This window comes from Centropristis striata, chromosome 17 (assembly GCF_030273125.1).
Source record: "Centropristis striata isolate RG_2023a ecotype Rhode Island chromosome 17, C.striata_1.0, whole genome shotgun sequence".
Lineage (NCBI taxonomy): Eukaryota > Metazoa > Chordata > Actinopteri > Perciformes > Serranidae > Centropristis > Centropristis striata.
The window spans coordinates 7,568,011-7,591,000 of NC_081533.1; the positions used below are offsets into that span (position 1 = coordinate 7,568,011).

The 22,990-nt window shown below is 43.6% G+C and overlaps 2 protein-coding genes and 2 long non-coding RNA genes across 4 annotated transcripts; 1 reads left to right on the forward strand and 3 right to left on the reverse strand.

Moving 5' to 3' along the window:
- The first annotated feature begins 755 nt into the window (after nucleotides 1-755).
- Nucleotides 756-3,550, forward strand: LOC131989175 (uncharacterized). The gene is made up of 2 exons (XR_009395945.1): nucleotides 756-1,265; nucleotides 2,922-3,550. It is a non-coding gene; the product is annotated as an uncharacterized LOC131989175 (long non-coding RNA).
- Nucleotides 3,551-12,731: 9,181 nt separating this feature from the next.
- On the reverse strand, nucleotides 12,732-13,349 carry LOC131989176 (uncharacterized). The gene is made up of 3 exons (XR_009395946.1): nucleotides 13,293-13,349; nucleotides 13,164-13,219; nucleotides 12,732-13,095 (listed from the first exon to the last, which is right to left on the reverse strand). It is a non-coding gene; the product is annotated as an uncharacterized LOC131989176 (long non-coding RNA).
- Nucleotides 13,350-14,786: 1,437 nt separating this feature from the next.
- LOC131990152 (chromobox protein homolog 2-like) lies at nucleotides 14,787-15,929 on the reverse strand. Its single transcript, XM_059355553.1, has 3 exons — nucleotides 15,814-15,929; nucleotides 15,207-15,768; nucleotides 14,787-15,125 (listed from the first exon to the last, which is right to left on the reverse strand). The coding sequence occupies exons 1-3, from the start codon at nucleotides 15,927-15,929 to the stop codon at nucleotides 15,000-15,002; spliced, it is 804 nt and encodes a 267-aa protein (XP_059211536.1). The 3' UTR covers nucleotides 14,787-14,999.
- A 3,596-nt stretch (nucleotides 15,930-19,525) lies between these two features.
- Nucleotides 19,526-22,990, reverse strand: ift46 (intraflagellar transport 46 homolog (Chlamydomonas)). Its single transcript, XM_059354362.1, has 5 exons — nucleotides 22,512-22,990; nucleotides 21,732-22,024; nucleotides 21,280-21,373; nucleotides 20,699-20,830; nucleotides 19,526-20,390 (listed from the first exon to the last, which is right to left on the reverse strand). Exons 1-5 carry the CDS (start codon nucleotides 22,638-22,640, stop codon nucleotides 20,037-20,039), a joined length of 1,002 nt encoding a protein of 333 aa, XP_059210345.1. The 5' UTR covers nucleotides 22,641-22,990; the 3' UTR covers nucleotides 19,526-20,036.

Below are 22,990 nucleotides of genomic sequence, written 5' to 3' on the forward strand. Positions count from 1 at the left end.
CCATTAAATATGTTTCAGCTAACTAAAAATATTTAGTCTATTTTATTTTATTTATAATAAAGCAACACATTTGAACATTTAATGAAGTCAGAAGAAAAGAACTGCAAAATAAAGATAAGTAAGGGATGAGAGAAGAAAGACATGTTACTGTTTATAACCGGCTTTCTACAGACATCACTCCAGCTGTAGGGAGGACTGGACATCAAACTGGAGAGGGCGCACAGGGCGATCGCAGCGGAACCGAAGGAGGGGACGCCAATGCCAAGATCCATAACTATAAGATTTCTGGATTTTAGTGTTAAGCAAACAATGCTGCAGCAGGCACGGAAACAACAGGACATCCAGTTCCAGGGCCAGAGGGTGTACTTCCACCAGGATTACTCTTTCAATTTACAAAGAAAAAGGAAACGAATCTGTGAAGTGATAATGTATAAACTACTATACAGATAATGTATGGCTATATTTTGTTATATGTTTTTTAAAGTTTATTTTTGGAGGTCTGGGTGGGGAGGGGGATTCCTACACTACACCATGCAGTTACCGGTGCAGTTGCATTTTGTGTGTTTCTCCCAACCCTAACCCTGTTTGAGGCATCGAGTTCAGCGCTAAACTCTTCGCCATCTTGTGTCGCCATCTTGTTTTTGGAAACGGGGAGCAGCCTGTGGCTGCATCCCATGTCGTCTATTTCGCATCCATGCGTCCCTCACTTGCGCCGTTCACTTGCGTCTTAGTCCCGCCCACCGGGGATGCAAGTGAGGGAAGCGAGGAGAGGGGAAACGATTTAAGAGACATGAGACGTCCTTCCCTCCGAAGCGTCACGTGAAGCGACGTCCGTTTCTAATGACGGCGGCAGCGGATCACAGCTGGATCAGCTGTCAGTCGCTTTAACAGCTGGAGACATGCACTGATACGGAAGCGTATTGCTGCCACCCTTATAAAAAAAATATCCTCCATTTATCTCGTTATAACGAGATACTATCACGTTATTTCGAGATAATGATAGTTTCTCGTTATAACGAGATAATGAAAGTTTCTCGTTATAACGAGATACTATCACGTTATAATATAATAACGAAACGACAAGCAAGAATAGGCTATGGCTCATTTGGACGATTTAATTAAGTTCTATTTTTGAGTTACTTTTTGAGAAGACATCATGCCCAATACTGGATGAATCGTTTCCAGGAGATGAAGACAAAGACTTATTCTCTGGAGACTTCTTGGACAAGCAGCTGATATTATTTAGTTGCCTTGCCATCATCCAGGTAGGGTACCGGTGCTCTTTTTCCATCTCTCGTGTGTGTGTGTGTGTGTGTGTGTGTGTGTGTGTGCGTGAGGGGGGGGATACAACATGTATATTACAGATAAAATTAATTTAATACTATTATTAACTGGTTGGCACTGGACCGCCCATTTTACTCACTGGCCCACCCAGCCAAGTTTGATAAAAACACATCTTGTTACAAAAAAGTATAAACATGTAAGTAAGAAAGGAAATAAATGTATAATTGTATTTGTAACCCGGCCCGTGTGGGATGAGCCTCTCCACACCCTGGGACTCTGCGTTGTGTTGTTTATGATGATGAAGGGCGGAGGAGGGACCAGTCGGACACGGGTGGTCGTTATATTGCGGCTCGGACCGCGTCGTGCTTTATTTCTCACAACGGCAGGCAGCTCAACCTTAAACAGTACCAGTAAACACTGGCGGGAGACAACAGAAAGATTAAAGGACGGTGTTGTGTCCTTAGCCTACTGGTTTCCACACTAACTGGTTGCAGTTGCTGCGCATGTTCTGTTACGCGCGAGCTGTCCATGGTACTGAAACAAGTGTTTCAGTACCACCAGCCGTTAATGTAAGAATTATGTCTGATGCAGGCCTATGTTATGCTGTGCGTTGACACCTTACCTACTGTCTGGGTTTACCTGTAACTAATGTTGTGATGTGAATAAGCCATATGGACCGACTGTGCTTATTTGTTTTGAGTAACACATTTTTTCGCAAGAAGCCACATTTTAACCAGACTTCATTGTATGTGGTCGATTTATTATAAATGAAAGCGTGTGTTGTTCTGTCATAATTCATACATCTGCTGGTTGTTTTCATCCTTCGATTTGCTTTTCCGGCAAATTTGTATGATCTGCGCATGTTCTGTTACGCATGAGCTGTCCGTGGTGCTGAAACAACAATCGCTGTTAATGTTAGAATTCTTTCTGATGCAGGCTTATGTTATGCTCTGCGTTAACACCTTATCTACTGTTTGGGTTTCATCTGTTCATCACTTTGTGCAATAAAATGATTTATACTGCCGTGCGATAGAGCCGATACGCATGTTTTGTCTTTACTGTTGTACTGAGCTCTGTTGGGAGAGCTTTTGTTAGTGTTTTGCTGTAATTTCCTTTGTAATGCATAATGTTGCAAAGTAAAATAGTCACTGTTTTTACAGTTTTTCTATATTTGTCATTTTTATTATTCTAAATTTTAACAAGTCTCTTTTCTGGGAAAAGATGGCCCATTCACTTTTTTACTGGCACACCAGAAATATTATTTCTGCCTTCGCCGCTGGGTTGTAGCAATACACACATGCTCACTATTATTCTCTATATGGGTCATCTCTGTTCTTTATGTATGTTATAAAAGAAAAATACAAGTTCTACTAATTATTCAACTTGTCACATGTACTCTATCCAATCATGTGTTGACCTGATTTTAAATTAAATATTTTAGGTCAGTAGAAGTTGTCTCTGAATCACCATGAGAGTGCTGCAAGGAACTGAACTCTGTCTTTAATCAAGAGCCAATAAGGGCTCATTTAGGCTATAGTATGTTTTCACCACAATTATCTAATGCAGCCAGTACTATTCATCTTTATTCATGGCTTTGAGTAACAATCTTGTCCATGGTATTGTGTCTTACCATACAGGAAGAACTGCAGCAAGTTGCACATTTGTGGAATACCCATGTCATCCGCAAGACAAGAAATGCAGTAGCTCCAAATGGACGTCTGATTCTCATGTACACCATCCCTCATCTATTTGGAGGACAAGATCACCTGAAAGAGGTCTCTCAGGAAGCAGCGGAGGCTTGTAAACAAGAATGCCAAAGGAGAGGACCTTACCCTTGTGATGAAACAGTGTTTAATATGCGTTGCCTTATAATGACAGAGAACTTCTTACACTCACCCACCACAGCAGATGAAGCATGCATTCAAAAAGATTTAGAAATTACACCATGATGTCTGGAGAATTAAGGCAGGACTATATTGTGAACTGTTGATCTGGTTAGTTTTGAACATTTGAACAAAGGGGATAGTATGCAAGAATAATACTTCTTTTTTTTTCTTTTTTACCAAGTTATGTATGTACAATAATTCAGTGTGGTTATGTTTCTCAGTACCATGTGATTTGTGCTTTGGAGGTGGGGGCTCTTTATTCTGCTTTCTTCCTTGTACCTCTTAATTTGTTTTTACAGAATAAGACAACTTTAAACATGACACTACATAAACTGTGTGTTTCCCAACATTAAAGTGCAATAAAATCAATGATATAATGAGCCATAAGTGCAAGTCTAACTTTATTTTGTAGTAACATGCAAAGTTCATTGTAGTATCTCATTGCTGTCTCTGGGAACTCATTAACATGCATTTCCTGATAAAACAACATGCAGGTCACAACAGTATAAAACAGATTTGAGCTCTACTAACATTGAAATCCATCACTCCTGAAATCATAGCAGTTATAAAAAACAAGTTTAGATATACAGAACAACAGCAGCACAATCAAATACAAATACAGGTCTTGATCGTATTGCTCTCTGTGGGAACTTATCAACAGGTAATAAGTATCTAGACATACAGTAGTGTTCAATATAATAGCAGTTCAATGTGGCAAACCAGATTAATCCAGGTTTCTAGTATATTTTTATTGCTACATGGCAAACATGGTACCAGTAGGTGCAGCAGATTCTCAGAAACCCAACAAGACCCAGCATTGGTGATATGCAGCTCTTGGGCAATGGTATAAGTTGGAGACATAGAAGTCTCCTGGTTATTAGTGTCATCATCACTCCCACCAATTCCCATCTTTTTTTTCAGTTTTTCAAGCAGTGAATGTTTCGTTGATGCTTTTGTATTTGCACCATGATGTTGCACACAGAAGCATCTTGCTGCAATCCTGTCTCCATAAATTGGGATGTAGTCAGCCAGAGCATCATCATCCATACAATCAATGACTGTGGCATCAATCTGTAAAAAAAAAACATAATACAGACAGACATAATAATTACAACTCAAGTACAAGACTACATTACTTATGGACACACATAAGAAAGACAGAGTTTTGTTTGTATTATTATTATTATTATTATTATAATTATTAATAATAATATTAGTATCATTGAGGACCTTCACATAAAAAATATAACCGAAAATAGACACTTTGACGCATGAAAATAACAACTACTGGCACAAGACCATTGCCCAAAGGCTAAATAGGCTATATCAGAGTCTACAGCTGTAGACTGCAAAATTAGATAGTGAAGCGACATTGACATCTAGTGGATATTGTACCTTGCAGTAATACACTTTAATAGATTGTAAATAATAAATCACTGTGTAGCTCTAGCCTGTTTCCCTGCTTCATACAGTCTCGCAAAAAACCCATGGGAGTTTGTTCTCATCATTTATGAAGGCTTTAATCCATGTTGTTTGGGAAACAAAAATAATATTTCACTTATCATGGGCATGGTAGTGCTCTGCGTTAGGCAAAGTGCTGTGTGCACGTCCCACCGAAATTAGCCAGGTGCAGACACACAAACAGGGAAAGCAACACTGTAATAATAGCTCTCCCACAATACTCCGGCGTTATTCAAACCATAGCTCTGTCGCCCGAATTCAGACAATGTTGCATGTGGAACAAACAACAACAAGATTTGATACAAGTTACAACACAAACCGAATAGCCTAGCTGCTAGCACTGCAGCTAAAGCTAATTTAACAGGGCACATCGCATGAAACCAGGTATCCTGGCCAGTATTCGGCAAACCTTGTACCAATTTTCTACACCAATTTACTATTGACATTTCCCTAACCCATAGCAAGCTGTATAGGCCTACACATGATTTTACACTGTTTACCATCACCGGCTAGCTAAATTAGCCACCGTAATCAAAGCATACACAATATCTGAATTAGACGGTGGGTTAAAAAAAATAGACTTACATGATCTTGCTCCATGCGAAGAAGACATTCTTCAGGTACCCCACGTACTCGAAGGTATCTTGAGAGTGGAGAATCCACATTTTGAGCCATGGTGAAGCAGGAGCTCACTATCCGTTCATTGCTTGACGGAGACAACTACAATTACAGGCTATAACTTCATATCTCGAAATGACGCGATAGTATCTCGTTATAACGAGAAACTATCATTATCTCGAAATAACGTGATAGTTTCTCGTTATAACGAGATACTTTCATTTTCTCGTTATAACGAGAAACTTTCATTATCTCGTTATAACGAGAAACTATCATTATCTCGAAATAACGTGATAGTATCTCGTTATAACGAGATAAATGGAGGATATATTTTTTTTATAAGGGTGGCAGCAATACGCTTCCGTACACTGATAATAATAATAATAATAATAATAATAAGTGTTTTCTCTGTTTAACAAACACCTGCACATGAATAACAACCTCCATTGTGTATTTATACTGTGAACTGTGTCCAGCTCAGGGGCACGGGAATGTCTTTATATAATTTATTAATTATTATTTGCTGCTGTATTAGGACAACTATTAGGGCCAAGTATGAAAAAAAAATACGGACCCGGGGGAGGGGGGTAATACTGGTCCATGCCTCACTGGGTCCGTCCGGTGCCACACACATACACACACAGACACACACACACACACACACACACACTTCAAAAAGATGAATAAAGATTCCATAAACCCGGCTCCATGGCACGCGTAAAGACGCATCACATGAGGATGACCGTGAGGAATGAAGGCTGGGAACAATAAACCTGCTGCTGTGAAAAAAGTTTAGACGAATGTTACACACTGTAACTGTCAACAAGGAGCAGAGGAGGTCTGAAAGAGAGCGCTCCGTGTGAACGCGAGGAGGAGGAGCGTCAGTCGGATCACTCTGATAAAACACCTTAAACAGAGCGAGTGATGGAGAAGAAGAGACATCCAGGTAGAAAGGAATGAAATGTGGTGATGTCATAACATCACCTCATGTTATCTGTTTTTAATCATGCCATGGTGGCTGGGTCCCTCTCCCCTGGGTTCCTATTTATTTATTTATTTATTTTTTTCGTATATTGCCCTAATACGCCGTCGTAGTAGACGATCCTGGTGATAAATTAATTATTTAATATACCAGAACATGATTGTGTCCGCTGAACACCGGCCAATATTTTATTAGGTTAGATGATGAAGGTAAAATGTGAATTATGTCACTCAGTAATGATCAGCCTCGCGTGGGACTGATGAAAATGACAAACAATGTAAAAGTGTTTCTTGCTGACGGACAGACTCTCATACTCTCTACTGTTTTTTTTTTACTTTAATAATATCCATAATAAATCTGTACGGTGGAAAAAACAGATCACGAAAAGGAAAAAAAGGAAAAAGGAAAATAACTTCTAGAGCGATCTTTCTCTTAATTTATTATAAATGTAGAAATATGTTTGTGGTGTTTTTGTTGTTCAGAGTCACAATAAAACAGATTTTAATTACATGGTGAATCATATAAATAAAATATAAAACTTGTGGTGACACACTTTAGTTTAATCTGTGATCTGTCTTCACTCCGGTATCAAACTACAGCGATGTTGCGATGTATAACATCAGTCCGATCAGCTGCTGCGTCTATTCAACGAGTCAGGGGGCGGGGCCACCGCTAAAAGACTTCCGCATAGGATTCTCTCGTGTATCCTCGCTTGTGCCTCCTCCGATATGCCTCCTCTATCCTCTATCCTCTATCCTCCGATCACAAATAAGAGCTTTGGGACGGTCTTAAAGATGGCGCCCGCGAAAGAACTTCCGGTTCAAGCGAGGATAGAGGATAGAGGAGGCGAACATTAAGAGCTTTGGCATGCAGCCACAGGCTGTATCCCAAAGTCAAGGATCATTCCTTGGTAGGATCCTTCCTTCAGAGTCAGGTCCTCCAGAGACGAGGCCAGAATCCTTCCTTTCACTGTAATACCGCACTAATAGAACAGCCTTCAGAGCGTGCAGGTGTGTGTCATTGTGTAATTGGACGTCCTACTTAAATTCAGAGTTTAAAAACAGTTATTTATAAATAACAATAAAGGATTATAGCGGACTGTCGGTCTGTTAACACAATAAACACATTTTCTGAATGACATAGCTAAATATACTTTGCATATAGTACATCATCATCTGACGCATATAAATGAATTAACAATAACTTTAGCAACTGAGACGGCATTAATTAACCGGCAATGTATCAAGATGATGTTTATTATCTTTAGTTTAATATTCTGGCATTTGTTTATGTATATGTTTTTGCTTGACTTTGAACACACGTTTTGTAAGTTATGTGATAACATTCAGTATAAACTTAAAATACTTATATATTTAAATGTATATTGCACCACCGGCGTCGCTGCTTCTACGCTCGCCATTTTTAAATCTCCCGGTAGAGCGGTGTGCGCAAGGCATTATGGGTAGTCACGTGTGTACATGCATCCTTGGAATTTGGACAGAAGAAGGACTCTGTCCTCTGGAGGATCCTGGACATTGGGACAGTCCTTCAGTGGATGTCGATGACGTAGTATCCTTCAAATCCAGCCATTTGAGCATCCTTCCTTGACTTTGGGATACAGACCATATCTGGACTGTGGAGGAGCGAGAGGAATCTGATCACTGACTACAGCCTCTCTACACCTTAACCTGACTGACTCATGTTAGCATTAACTGGAGCATTAACTGCGATGTTCATTTTGGCAAATAACAAAAATTAAATGTTACTGACCTCAGAAAACTGAACAGCGTTAGTCCAACCAAACGCTGAACAAGACATTTTAATGAACAAAACGTTCAAATAAACTGTCATTAAGTGGAAATACAGTGAAAGGCTCAAAGTTATGAGACCAAACTGATGAACGTCTTTTTTATATCTATATAACGTTATATGTAACTTTATTGACACGTTGCCGTGGATACGCATTGTTCTGCTTCTCTCCTGATGACGGCTCGTCTTGTTAGTGACCTGTCAATCAAAGGTAGAAACGCCCCAAATCATACGATTCTTTATCTTCTATTTTCTTCTAAATGGGGCCATTATTAGAACTATTGACATCAAATTGTCTTGAAGAAGATTTTTTACTAGTGATTGAGACCATAGTGTTGTCCTGTTAAATTTTTCTGAGGTAATAAATCAAGTGAGAAGTTTTCTCATTTTGTATTGAAATTAAGGAGCCAAACGCTTCTGCAGCTGTCAGCGCCCCCTGCTGGAGTCTCTAGTAGAATGCAGCTGAAGGAACTTCCTGTCTTACTGCTCAGACCTGGAGGTTACCACCTGGTTTCTCCCAGAGAGTCTGAGCTCTCTGCCCAATTTAGATCAGGGCCAGAATGCATTTAGAATTTTCTTTTGTGAAAAAAGTATTTATCTTCACTGTTTTTGATGCAATCTACAATTGTGAGTTCAATGCAGTTTATGGCAGAGTTAACTGATGTTCTTCAGTGTGTGTGTAGTAGACACTGGGCTAGGCTGTATCTGGCGTTCGTTCAGGGGCTATCACACAGTTCACACCGGGGCGCTGGCCAGAACACCAACTTAAGGCCAATTAACTTTCAGAGGGTCCAAATGAAGAGGCAGTTGATGACTAGTGCAGGTGGTTAATTTCTCTCTTTGCAGGCAATGAGGTCATGAGTGTTTTCTATATCAAAAGAATAATAATAAATACACAAATTAATAAAGAACAAAGCTCTCAATCTCTAATAAACATAATAAAGGAGTACTGAAATGACTAAATATCCATTTGCATCTAATTAAAACTATCACAGCCCTGAAAACACTTACTAACATGTTAACACACATGTAAACAACATCACATGGCAACATTTACATTACGCTCACTGTAAACATCACACTAATGAGTATAAGGCTATGTTTACATGACGACGGTCTGAACAGAAGACGCAAAAGTGGCGTCACGTCTTCACTTTTTATTCCGCGTTCAGACTAGCATTTTCGGGAGGAAATCTGCGTGCATACGGTGGCGCAAAAGTGTGTGAATTGTATCTGTCAGGCGGCATCACTTAAAGCCATTAGATTCACAGGGTGTGGAGCTGTGGTCCTGCTCTGGATCACTCCTGCTGGTCTCACTACCGTGGATCTGGTTTGGCCCCAGATGGGAATGCTCCATTCCTGGTCCACTCTACACTCACCATGACTACTGGCCAATGGTGGCGCTTCATCACCTGCTGCTGTCTCCTTCCAGAACTCCTGCTCCTCTCTGTCTCTCTCCCCCCTCAACCTCTATCTACTCTATTCTACTCTGTTGATCTGTACAACGACATCTATTGCACGTCTGTCCGTCCTGGGAGATGGATCCCTCCTCTGTCTCTCTCCCTGAGGTTTCTTCTTCTTTTTCCCCTGTTAAAAGGGTTTTTTGAGGAGTTTTTCCCTGGCCGATGTGAGGGTCTAAGGACAGAAGATGTCGTACCATGTACAGTCTGTGAAGCCCTTTGAGGCAAATCTGTGATTTGTGGTTTTGGGCTATATAAATAAAATTGATTTGATTTGATTTGATAAGAGCATTTTTGGGCATCTGGAAGTTTTCATGCCACGTATTTTCATCAGCTACTCCTTCCACAAAGTTCTGCACCATCCACTAGATCTCCCAGGTCTCGCCCAAAGCCGTCTGGCTCGCCTCCGACCAATTGGTGCATCCAAAATGTGATAGAGGTAATTACAGATCCTTCTCTGTTCACTAATACTATCTGTACATATCCTGTACATTTGGTGGAAAGACTCCTGTAAGTTTATTAGAGCTGCCAGAGCAGCTTGAAGGTCAGACGCATGGAAATAATCCCACGTTTGTTTATTTCCCTGTACTGGAGCATGTATGTGACGTAAACACGTACGTAACGTGAGCAGATCTGAGCAGAGTTTTGCGTCTTGGCAGTGTAGACAGACGCGCTACGTTGGAGCAGATTACAGTTTTCCACTCTGGAGAGTGGTTTCAGATTTTTGCATTTTTAAGCCCCAAAAACGCCGTCACTGTCTAAACAAAAGGCACTTCCCATAAAATAATTTGTCGTTTTTACCCGCAAGCGTCCTCGTATAAACGGGGCCTCAGAGGCAGGTGAGCTAGATTCTACAACTAGTTAATACGGCGATCACATGGCACACATCAGACGAAAAGATATAAACTACAGCTGCAGCAACATAAATACAGTACAACATATGCAGACATACTCACTTCTATTTACCCACAGACCACTTGCCGTGACGTTAATTAACAGCTTATCCTTCACTCTGTGGTCTCACTGGAGCACACACCTTTCTGACGTTGAGCCGTCAGTTACGCTACTGTGGCGAGTGTAAAGTGAACTAAAGAAATTAAACCTTATAATTTAAACAGCCAAATTAAGGAAAGAAACCGACAACGCCACCCTGGGAATTTCACCCAGGGAATTAATTTGGGAGCAGCACACAGGTAAGGTTTACTCAAAGGCAGGAGACGTGGTTATGAAAATAGAAATAGTTTTATTATATTTTTTCACAATAATCTTAAAAACAGTCCTTCAAATATAAAAGCAAGAAAAGCAAACTGGGGGGGAGAGCTGGAGCTGACTGGATGGACAAGGGCTAGTGCAGAGGGGGGAGGAGATCCACCAACAATAAAGAAATCAACTTAAAACACCCGACATACGTGATACACTCTAGTGAAGACCACTCCCTGGACACAGCAAACGACGGAAAAGGGGAGGACACCACCACCCGAGCACGAGCACCACCACCACCAGTCTCCAGCAACTAAAGAAAAAGGGATAAACAAATTAGTGGGCAAATCAACAAAAACAAACACAAAATCAAATGTTAACAAAATCAGTGACTGCCCATTTTAATCCTAAAATAACATGGTGTACAAAATAATCCTAAAATAAACACTTATAATAAAACACTCATTCCGGGTCTGGATCAAAGTCCGAATCAGTGTTCTGGGGGCACGGTGTGGGCCGTCAACGGCGGGCAGCAGCTCGGCTGCAATACACCAGATCTATTGAGCGCGGTTGCGCATTTAGCAGCCCAGGAACGAGCTCCAGCAGGGTGATTACAGATGACAGTTTTAGTGGAGACAACGGGCCTCATTCATGAAACGTTAGTAGATTTGTGCGTAGATTTGCACATAAAAGCCTACGCTACTAAAAACCTACTCCGGATTCATGAACGCCGCGGGAAACTCAGATCTGATCGTAAACACGTGTGTATGATCATGAATGCCAATCCATCGTAAGGTGGCAGCGCGCTCCCGATAATCAGCAATTAGCATGAACCCCGCCCATGAATTGCTAATGACCACCATATAAGGAGGTGTGTAGAGGCATCCTGTCGACCTGTCAGTCATGGCACAAAGAAAAAAAGAACGAGAAAGAAAAAAGAATTTTTCCGAAGCGGAGATTGAAGTTATTTTGGGAGAAGTGGAGTCAAAAAAAAAAAAATTATTTTCATCTGTTAGTAGTGGTGTGACAGGAACAGGCAAAGCGAAAGCGTGGAGGGAGGTGACGGACGCAGTAAATGTGGTTTCTGTAGTGCAAAGAACTACAGCAGAGGTTAAACGTAAATGGTTTGACATTAAACTTGACGCAAAGAAACGCATTAGCGCACACAAAAAAAGTACATCTGCCACAGGAGGAGGACGCTCAGAGTCCAAATACCCCGTTGGTGCACTCTACAACGGCCCGAGTAGCCGCGTGCGCCTCATTGTATGCTCCTGTGGTGTCTGCGGGCTGGCCAGTGGGGTCAGTGACGGCGTCAGTGGGTAACCCCTATCCCCTATGGATATAGAAAGGTAAGTCCATATATAACACACACATGAGATTATGCAGGCTATATTCTTACCAATGAGCCAGCCGTCTCTCACAGCTCCATCCTCCAAACGCGTGCCAACTGCGCAATTACGCAGGATGAATGCGTCATACGTCCCACCGGGCCACCGTGCCACAACGTTTAACAACACACACTTTGCGTCACAGATCAGTTGCACATTCACGGAATGAAAGTTTTTCCGGTTAATGTAAGTAAATGCATCACCGGATGGAGCCTTGATGCGTACGTGTGTGCAGTCTATGGCACCGATAACACCTGGCATGTTTGCAACTGCACTGAACCCCTGCATTACTTCTGTCTGCCGTTGTGCGCCGTATGGAAATTGGATATACTCTGGCATTAATTTAATGATACCTCTGAGAACTGCAGGCAGGATGCGTCAATTTACATAGATAATTCACAATTATGAGTTTAATCTGAATCTTAATCCCGCCAATTGCCAACTAATTTAACTAAATATGTTATATTTTTAATCGTTTGCCATGTTTATATCACATGTTTCAAAGGCATCTGCGTATTGTGTACATAACAGAACGCATTATGAATTAAAATTGTAATTTCCAACAGTGACGAGCATTATTTATATGCGTTCTTAAATTTACACAAGCACTACGTGTGGTCAGCAGCATGTGTAGATTTTGTTAGTAGCTACGAAAAGATCGGAGCTACTAAAATATTGATGAATGCGGAGATGCACGTAAATTTCCGTCTGCGAACGGTTTACACACAAATTCGTTCTGCTCACGTTTCATGAATGAGGCCCAACGTCTTTAGTATGGACAGTCTTTAATAAAGACAGAGCGGCCGCGGAGACAGCCGCGGAGACAAAGCAGCAGCAACCACCAGCTAATTGCACACTCCTAATTAGAAAGAGATACTGTTAGCATTACGGCTTGATATTATAATACTGTAGTTGACCATACTAATACACACATACCTGTTAGGGACACACACATACTCTCAAGGAGGAGAGAGGGAGAGAGGACACCGGCCGCTGCTGGCATTCACCTGTGACCACACTAGCGTTAGCCGTCAGACAGTATCAATTAACACGCCGAGAAAGAGGGGACACTCACCAAACAGAAGGCACCGCCGCATATGAGTTGCCCAGAGCAGCATGCAAACAATCACCCTGCAAACACAAATGCCGTGAGCACGCAGAAAGAACCAAGCGATCAATGAGTTGAAACAGCGGGCAGCCATACCTGTCGGCTAAACAACCGGGAACCCGGAAGTGACGCACCAATGACGCGGATGCAAAAGGAATCGCGAGGAGAGGACGGCGGCTTTTATACGGCCCACCTCATTACCGCCACCAGTGGCACTAAACAGCCAGCACCTCTATGCTGCTACACTACAGAAGGAGCAGGGGGGGCTGCTCCTATATGAGCTGACTAACACTACATGTGAACATCCCACAACAAACATGATGTCCCAACTTTGGGGCCTTTTCTACGGAAGCGTATTGCTGCCACCCTCCTAAAAAAAAAAATCCTCCATTTATCTTATTATAACGAGATACTATCACGATATAACGAGATAGTATCTCGTTATTTCGAGATAATGAGAGTTTCTCGTTATAACCAGATAATGAAAATTTCTCGTTATAATGAGATACTATCGCGTTATTTCGAGATATGATGTGATAGCCTGGAATTGTAGTTGTCTCCGTCAAGCAATGAACTGATAGTGAGCTCCTGCTTCGCCATGGCTCAAAATGTGGATTCTCCACTCTCAAGATACCTTCAAGTTCGTGGGGTACCTGAAGAATGTCTTCTTCGCATGGAGCAAGATCACGTAAGTCTATTTTTTTAACCCACCGTCTAATTCAGCCAGGATAACTGGTTTCATGGGAAGTGCCCTGTTAGATTAGCTTTAGCTACAGTGCTAGCAGCTAGGCTATTCGGTTTATGTTGTACCAAACCATTTTGTAAATAAGATCGTGCAGATCCAACAGCAGTTTGGCACCGTTATTAGAGAAGCTGACACAGACTCTCACCTCCACTTTCCTTTAACTAATTTTAATGACATTTCCCTGTCCTCCCTGGAGCTGCAGCCTTAAGATCTTCCACCTTTTAAAATCTGTGTTTCAGACGGTTGGTCCGGATGTTTTAGCCATTGTTAACCTTTCTCTGTCCACTGGAACTTTTCCGTCCTGTTTTAAACATGCCCTGGTCTATCCACTTTTTAAAAACCCCACTTTGGATGCCTCAGTTTTAAATTTTTTTAGACCGATCTCCAAGCGGCCATTTTAGAAAAAGGTTTTAGAAAAAGTCGTCTCAACACAGCTGATTGCCTATTTAGATAACAATGACTTGTTTGAGAAGTTCCAATCAGGCTTTCGCTCCCAGCACAGTACTGAGACTGCTCTCATTAAGGTCACAAATGATTTGTTGCTTGCAGCTGACTCAGGGCTCTCTTCAATTTTAATTTTACTTGATCTGAGCTACAGTGGACCATGAACTTCTAATTAGCTGTCTGGAACACCTTATTGGCATCAGTGGTGTGGCACTTGAGTGGTTCAAGTCCTATTTATCAAACAGGTCCTTCTCAGTGTCTCTTGGTGGTGCCTGCTCCTTTCATGCTCCCCTTCTTTGTGGGGTCCCCCAGGGGTCAATTTTGGGGCCCCTCCTTTTTTCTATCTACATGTTACCACTGGGGAAAATTATTCATAGGTACAACATTAATTTTCATTTATATGCAGATGACACTCAGTTATATATACCGTTAAAACCTGGTTCTTTAGATATTTCCCACATTCGCTCATGCCTGACTGATATAAAAGCATGGATGTCCAAAAACGTTCTCCAATTAAACGATTCAAAAACAGAGATTATCATTTTCTCCCTATCTGTCAGGACCAGTGACCAGAACTCAAACGCAGACCAGAGATCAGAGAGATATGGGTGGTTTTATTTAGAGTTTTCACACAGATAAACGGGTCGTGAGAGTGTTGCTGGGAAATCTGGTGCGGGTTCGGATCCAGAGCTCTCGGCTGTCTGGCGGGCTGGACTGGGTGCAGGCTGGGGCAAGACGGTCTGAGGCGAGGCAGAGAAAACAAGGTTTAAGTACAGGCAAAAAATCAGAGTAAACTTCTAAGTTGCTGGTGAGTCTCATACAAACTGATGCGACGATCCGGCGGGGACTGGAAGGCTGGTCTGGTCTTTTATAGGTGAGTTGATTGTGGAATGAGGAACCAGAGTGCAGGACTGATGAGATGTGTTGCAGGTGTGTAGGTTGGAGTTGCAGTGACCACGCCCCCCAGCAGTAATGCATGCAACAGACAGGTCACAGCAGGAGGTTGTGACAGTACCCCCTCCTCCACGAGTGCCCCTAGGCGGTCCTCCAGGCTTCTCAGGGTGGGTGCGGTGAAAGGCCCGGATGAGAGCGGCATCCAAAATCTGCCGCTTGGGGACCCAGCTCCGCTCTTCAGGTCCATAACCCTCCCAGTAAATCAGGTACTGTAGGCCATGACCCCGGCGGCGGGAGTCCAAAATCTGGCGCACCGTGAATGCCGGCTGGCCGTCAATGAGCCGGGCGGGTGGAGGGGCCGGGGGAGGAGGGAGCAGAGGACTGATATGTACAGGTTTGAGTTGGGAAACATGAAAGGCTGGATGGACCCTGAGAGTGTGGGGCAGCTGGAGACGGACGGTCACAGGAGTGATAACCTTCTCTATGATTCTTCTCTAGGATGCTTCCCCTGGCTAGCAAGCCCTCCGGTTTAACGGTCTGCTAGGACAGGTGGCGAGGTAGTGGCCAGGTCCTCGGCAGTAGAGGCAGGTGTTGTTGACTCTCCTTCGTTCCCGTTCCTCCGCGCTGAGCTGGTTCCGTCCCAGCTGCATGGGTTCGCCCTCAGAATACTCTTCTCGCGGCAGCAGGGCGAGAGCTTACCGGAGCTGGGGAATGCTCCCTCCGACGAGGCGTGACGTCACAGCCAGGAGTCCGCCGCTTCGCTCTTCGCCGCTCACGGCTACGATTGTCTATCCGGATAGTTAAAGATATTAATTCATCCAAATCCTCGGACTCAGGATGGGACACTAGCTCGTCCTTTAACTGTTCAGATAGTCCGTTAACAAAAACAGCCTGCAGAGACGGTCCATTCCACCCACTCTCTGCTGCCAGGGTCCGGAACTCAATAGCATATTCGGCCACGCTCCGAAACCCTTGGCGGAGAGAGAAAAGCCTCATGGAAGCGTCTTTACCTTGGACTGGGTGGTCAAAAACCTTCGACATCTCTGTGGTAAAAGCGGCATAGGTGGTGGTGAACTGATCCTGCTTCCTCCAGTGAACCGAAGCCCATTCCAGCGCCGCTCCCCGCAGCAGCCCACTCAGGTAAGCGATTCTAGCATTCTCTGTAGCGTATGTAAGGGGCTGGAGATCAAAGACAAGACCACACTGCATGAGGAATGTCTTACATTGTCCCAGATTCCCGTCGTACCTTTCTGGCGGGGAGACCCACGGCTCTCTGCCGGGGTTAGCTGTGGTAGGTGCCGCTGTGGCCGGTACTGGAGAGGGGTCTTGTGCGCCCTGGAGATTCGCCATACGGATCGACAGGTCACGGAGTCCTACCCCATCTCCTGTAGCGCGGCGCTGTGCTGGTCCAGTATTACGCCCTGAGTGGAGACGGCGTGACGGACGGGCTCTAGAAAACAAGGTTTAAGTACAGGCAAAAATCTATCTAGCTCCAGCACCAACATCCCCGACAGTCTCCCCTCTACCTTTAGTATGCAGAAAGAGGCCCGAAATCTTGGTATCATTTTTGACTCAGAGCTGTCGTTTGACAGGTAACCAAGGTAGTGAAATCCTGTTTTGGGGAGCTAACAAGAATTTGTTCTTTCCTTTCTTCCACCGACCTGGAGAAGGTTTCGTCAAGATTAGATTACTGTAATGCCCTGTACTCTGGGAGTAGCAAAGGAAACTAAATACAGAATGCTGCTGCCAGGCTATTCACAGGTAAAAGAGAAGTGACCACATCTCTCCAACCCTTGCTGCCCTCCACTGGCTGCCTTTGAGTTTTAGAATTGATTTTAAGATTTTATTACTTGTTTTTAAAGCCCTGAATGGTCAGGCTCCTGCCTATATCAATGAGATGCTTTTACCCTACGAGCCTGAATGTGCCTGAGATCCTGTGGCACAGCTTTGCTTCTGGTCCAGAGGTCCCGTCTCATTACAAAAGGTGACCGGGCCTTGGGTGTCCGACGTCCGTGCTCCACAGCTGTGGAACTCCCTGCCCGGTGATCTCAGGCAGGCAGGCAGGCAAGCCTTCATAAATGATGAGAACAAACTCCCATGGGTTTTTTGCAAGACTGTATAAAGCAGGGAAACAGGCTAGATGGACACAGTGATTTATTATTTCCTAAATTAGCTTTTACCCCTACAATAATAATACAAACAAAATTCTGTCTTTCCTGTGTGTGTCCATAAGTAATGTAGTCTTGTAGGCCTACTTGAGTTGTAATTATTATGTCTGTGTGTATTATGTCTGTTTGACAGATTGATGCCATAGTCATTGATTGTATGGATGATGATGCTCTGGCTGACTACATCCCAATTTATGGAGACAGGATTTCAGCAAGACTCTTCTGTGTGCAACATCATGGTGCAAATACAAAAGCATCAACATTCACTGCTTGAAAAACTGTAAAAAAGATGGGCATTGGTGGGAGTGATGATGACACAAATAACCAGGACTTCTACTGGAAAACGAAAAAGAAGTGTGAAACAAAACAAATCAGCAGAAAAGACAACAAGGAAAGTTGAATTGGGGTGGATCCACGAAGGTAAACAAGTACGAAAACGCAAAGGCGGGGGGACAAGGACCCTTGATGTCCCGAAAGAATAAAAAAAAGCAGACATATTACAATATGAAATTTTCTTCCCACATGGACAAAATACATTTGGAAAATATGAAACATTTAGCCATGACATATTAGACTATCAGGAAGAAGCTATTTTTGATGAAGCCATTACAGTTGGAGAAATGTACAGTATTGAGATTTTACCTGTGCACTAAGACCCCCACAGATGAGGAGGATGAAGCATATGATGGGGTAAACTCAGATGTGGATATGGGCATACAACTGAATGATGTGCATGAAGAAGATGAGCAACTTCTTCAAACTGTGGATACACAGGCACATCCGAGGTGATGTTTGGTCCCTATGTTGGAGAACTAATGGCTGGCCAAATGGATGACACTTTGATATATCAACCTGACCTGCAGGTTGATGAGGACCTTATCCTCACATCAGTCGTCTTTCACACAACAAGCTCAGCACTCCTCACTCCAGAACCAGCATCTATAAGTGATGTAACAAGTAGTTCTGCAGCTTCAGATGATGTTGTGAATATCACCATAAAACTTCATAGGGACAATCTTGTGGAGGAGATGATAAGCCAATTCAAGGATCCGGCACTTCAAGAAAAAGAAGTCTTATTCTTGCATACTACCCCAATATAGTCCTGCCTTAATTCTCCAGACAGCATGGTGTCATTTCTAAATCTTTTAGAATGCATGCTCTCAGGACTCTCTCTCTCCTCCACCCTGCTTCTCTCTCTCTCCTCCACCCAGCTCCTCACTTCAATTTAAGCAGCATCCAGCCCAGGTGACATGTCTGAGGATGCAGCTGGTCAAAGACCACCATGCCATCCTTCATTTTTAATACCTCGTTTAATTGTAAATAAATCACGGTAGCCGAGGTTCTGATGCATGATACAAAGGGAAATGTAAAGTTCAGCAAAATGCAGCATAAACAAAATGTTTTACATTAGTTAACTACAAATGTCTGTGAAAAGTAATGGGACTGTGCATAGGTGCCGACTTGGGACAAATAAGTATCTGTTCTTTAAAAAACACAATTACAACCAGTGGCGGACTCAGACTGTTTGAACTTTGAGCGTCCTGAGTTCTTCCTGAACGTCTACATATGTTTGTTTTTTCAGAAAAATGAAAAAATTGCTTTGTTAGAGCGATCTAAAAAAAAACTGTTACTTCTCCCTTTTTCAGAAATCTTCCTGCGTTTTTAATATGGGAGCCAATGAGGCTGTTGGTGTGTGTTGGTGGCGCATCTGTGTGTCCTACGCCCAAACTATATCTCTGACAGCTTTACCAGAGGATTGAGTGAGAAGACAATTTTTCCTACGTTTCTATGTATAAATTATTTCTGTAGAGTGGAATTTGCGGCCTGGAGCGCAGTTTTAAAATTTATTTTTTGACAGTTTTTTCTCTCCCTCTACACTCTGGCGATGATGTCACACACTGTGACACGAACATTCCGTGCAATACACACCCATTATAATCTCAGAATTTCTCCAAAAATGATCGTGGTCATTGAACAGGGATTGATAAAAAACTATATAATATGACTTATCGAAATGCTGTATGGGACCAGTGCTCGGTGCGATTGCCCCGTGGCCCTAATAATGTTCCTTCACATGATTTTCTTATTGTTAAACTGAGATTTGTTCCTTTATTTGAAAGAAAAGTGCAACAAATAGAGAAGCGTGTTCAAACTGGAATTTTATGTGAAACTAAACCGTCTCTGTCTCTGTATCCTCCTGTCTGTCCCTGCGTCCTCCTATCTGTCTCTGAGTCCTCCTGTCTGTCCCTGTCTACAGTCTGTCTCTGTGTCCTGCTGTCTGGCCCTGTGTCCTCCTGTCTGTCCCCATCTCCTGTCTGTCTCTGTGTCCTGCTGTCTGTCTCTGAGTCCTCCTGTCTGTCCCTGTCTCCAGTCTGTCTCTATGTCCTCCTGTCTGTCCCTATCTCCTGTCTGTCCCTGTGTCCTTCTGTCTGGCCCTGTGTCCTCCTGTCTGTCCCTGTCTCCTGTCTGTCTCTGTGTCCTGCTGTCTGTCCCTGTGTCCTCCTGTCTGTCCCTGTGTCCGCCTTTCTGTCCCTGCGTCCTCCTGTCTGTCTCTGAGTCCTCCTGTCTGTCCCTGTCTCCTGTCTGTCTCTAGGTCCTGCGTGTGAAGTGCTGGGAGTCTCTGAACTCGAGGTAGAGGCTGAAGAGCAGGTGCAGGGACTGGACGCGGCTGGCGTGGACAGGGATGTCCAGCAGGGCACAGACGGCGTTGGTGTAGTCTGTGAGGCTGCAGCTGAGGCGCGCGGGCGGCAGCGCCAGGCGTTCCAGCAGCTCCTCCAGCTCCACCGGCCACTCCTGCATCAGGCTGTCGATGTCCGGCATGGCGCGGCCGTATTGCACGCTGGCCGCCGGCTTGGACCGGTGCAGGGCGCTGATGCTGTCCACCCAGTTGTCCACCGCGCGGGGGTTGGACTGAGGACTGGGGATGCTCGTCACCTTCTTAAGCTGGAGACAGAGAAAACGAGAGGAGACAAACAGCTGACTGAGCAGATCTCTGAACTAAAAAAGGATTAAAGTTTAAACCAACAGGAGAGCCCTTTAGGAGAATAAAAGCCTGAGACGTGTCTGAATCTGAACAGGAAGCCCAGGACCAGGCTGTTTTCAAAGTTAAAGCTCCACAAAGTAACAACAACTTAATAGAGAATTAAGGCTGTGTGTGTCTGTGTGTGTGTATCTCTGCGTGAGTGTGTGTGTGTACCTCTGCAGCTTCGTGCTTCTTGCTCTACTCTGTGTGTGTGTGTGTGTGTGTGTACCTCTGCTGCTCCGTGCTGCTTGCTCTCCTCTGATAGGATCAGTGACATCACTGTGGGGTCTGACTGCTTCACGCTGGGCTCGTCCAGAATCAGCAGACCCAGACTGTCCCCGGTCCCGTCCGGCCGCGGCACCTCAACGCCATAAACAAACAAACAAATGAATTAATATGACATTTAAAATAAAGGCGTTATTTATTAGATAAAATATGAAATTCACTGACATTTACATTAGAAGTTTGGTTCTTTATTTGTTTTTAATCTCCCTGATATACTTTTCTTTATTAGTATTCATTTGAAATGTATATATTTTATGGATGTCACTTTTTTTTATAAACTGTGTGAAGAAAATAATGTAGATAGAATAGAAATAGAAATAATAAATGTAAAAAATGAAACTATTAGTAAATAACTAGTAAATAAATATAGAAGCAAATTAAAAATAATATATTTAAAATAAATGTCTACATTGTTTTGTGTGTGTGTGTGTGTGTGTGTGTGTGTGTGTGTGTGGGTGTGTGTGTGAGTGAGTGTGTGTGAGTGTGTGTGTGTGTGTGTGTGTGTGTGTGTGTGCGTGTGTCTACCTTGAGGAAGGCGTCAATGTCTCCCACAGCAGGGATGAAGTCTGGAATAAAAGGCTTCAGACTGTGATCCAGCTCGATGGACTGAGGACTGTAACTGAGATACAAACAAACACACACACACACACACATAACATTAACATTTTAAGCTTCATTTTGGTCTTTCTTTATAACAGAAATTTTAGTTACTGATGATGTGTTCCTGGGCTGTTTGAAAGTTGAAACTCTGACAACTTCTGTTTTTACAGTTTGTTTTTAATGACAGTTAAGTTTTAAATTTACCAAGGAAAACATATATTTAAACCTGCTCGCGTTTTATTTTATGTTCAACTGCACATTTTTGCACACTGAGACATTTTTGAATTTCCACAACGTTAAACTACAGATTACAGTGCTGTGATTGGTCAGATTACCGTGCAATGCTTGGTCGTTACCCTGCTGTGATTGGTCGTTACCGTGTGATGTGCTGGAACAGTTCTTTGATCTCGGTGCTGACGGGCAGGTTGGCATAGTCTGCGGGGTCGTAGGCGCCCTCTGGAGCCTCACCAGGCTCGTCCTCCTCCTCATCAGAGTCCTCCTCATCAGAGTCCTCCTCCTCCTCCTCCTCCTCTTCCTCCTCCTCAGGACTGACAGCCGCCTGCTGTCTGCTGATTGGCTCGTTGCTCCTATGAGGCTTCTGGTCCTCGTCAAACTTGTCACTGTGCGCCGACATCAGGCCCCGCCCCTTCCTGCTGCGCTGCGACTCGCTCTGAGAAACACCAAAAATCCGAGTACTGACAGAGTACTGTTACAACTAATACTCATCTGAGTACTGTTACTACTAATACACGTCTGACTACTGTTACTACTATACACGTCTGAAAACTTTTACTACTAACACATGTCTGAGTACTGTTACTACCAATACTCGTCTGAGTACTTTTACTACTAATACTGGTCTGAGTACTGTTACTACTATTACTCCTGTGTACTGTTACTAATACTGGTCTGAGTACTGTTACTACTAATACTCCTCTGTGTACTGTTACTACTAATACTCCTCTGTGTACTGTTACTACTAATACTCCTCTGTGTACTGCAGCCCTGCAGTGAGGTGGTGTTTCCCGGTGTCCGCCCCAGTGTTTGACCCTGTATTTGCCCCGTGTTTCCCGGTGTTTGACCCTGTATTTGCCCCGTGTGTTTGACCCTGTATTTGCCCCGTGTTTCCCGGTGTTCGCCCCGGGGCTGGCCGTTACCTGGCGCTGGCTGCGGGGCGTCGGGCTGTAGACGCTCGCCACCTCCTCCGGGTCGTGGACCTCCAGGCTCTCGTCGTATGACTGGTTCTTCAGCAGCCGGCTGTCTCTGCCCCGGTCAGCCCGCTCCATGGCACCAGGACACCGGATCAACCGGAGCCGTTAGCCCCTTCACCTCCGCGTACCTACGAGAGTTAGCCACCTAGCATCAAACAGCTAACGACAAACCGAAGCAGCGGACGGTTGAAAGCGTCCCGTTTAGCGGTTTACCGGGTAAAATCGAAACAGTAAATCCGGTTTACCGGATAAGAGTTTTTAAAAAACCTAAACTGACTCTCGGTGTTTTTTATTTTATTTCTCTCTGACGGTCAGAACAAGTTTATCTGCGTCAAAGTCTGTTAGCCAACGTTAGCTCCTGACTCCTGTATCCAGGCAACGGACGGCGCAGGGCATCATGGGATTGTAGTTCTTCAGAGAAACAA

Bases quoted from the DNA above. Each gene is read 5' to 3' on its own strand.
- LOC131990152 (XM_059355553.1), bottom strand. From the start codon at position 15,929: ATGCAGCTGGGACGGAACCAGCTCAGCGCGGAGGAACGGGAACGAAGG. The intron at 15,769-15,813 runs GTTAAACCGGAG...ATCCTAGAGAAG, and splicing joins GCCACCTGTCCTAGCAGACC to AATCATAGAGAAGGTTATCA. The intron at 15,126-15,206 runs GTATGAGACTCA...GCCTCGCCTCAG, and splicing joins CCGGATCGTCGCATCAGTTT to ACCGTCTTGCCCCAGCCTGC.
- ift46 (XM_059354362.1), bottom strand. From the start codon at position 22,640: ATGGAGCGGGCTGACCGGGGCAGAGACAGCCGGCTGCTGAAGAACCAG. The intron at 21,374-21,731 runs GTAACGACCAAT...TTTGTATCTCAG, and splicing joins CTGTTCCAGCACATCACACG to TTACAGTCCTCAGTCCATCG. The intron at 20,831-21,279 runs GTAGACACACGC...TATGGCGTTGAG, and splicing joins ACATTGACGCCTTCCTCAAG to GTGCCGCGGCCGGACGGGAC.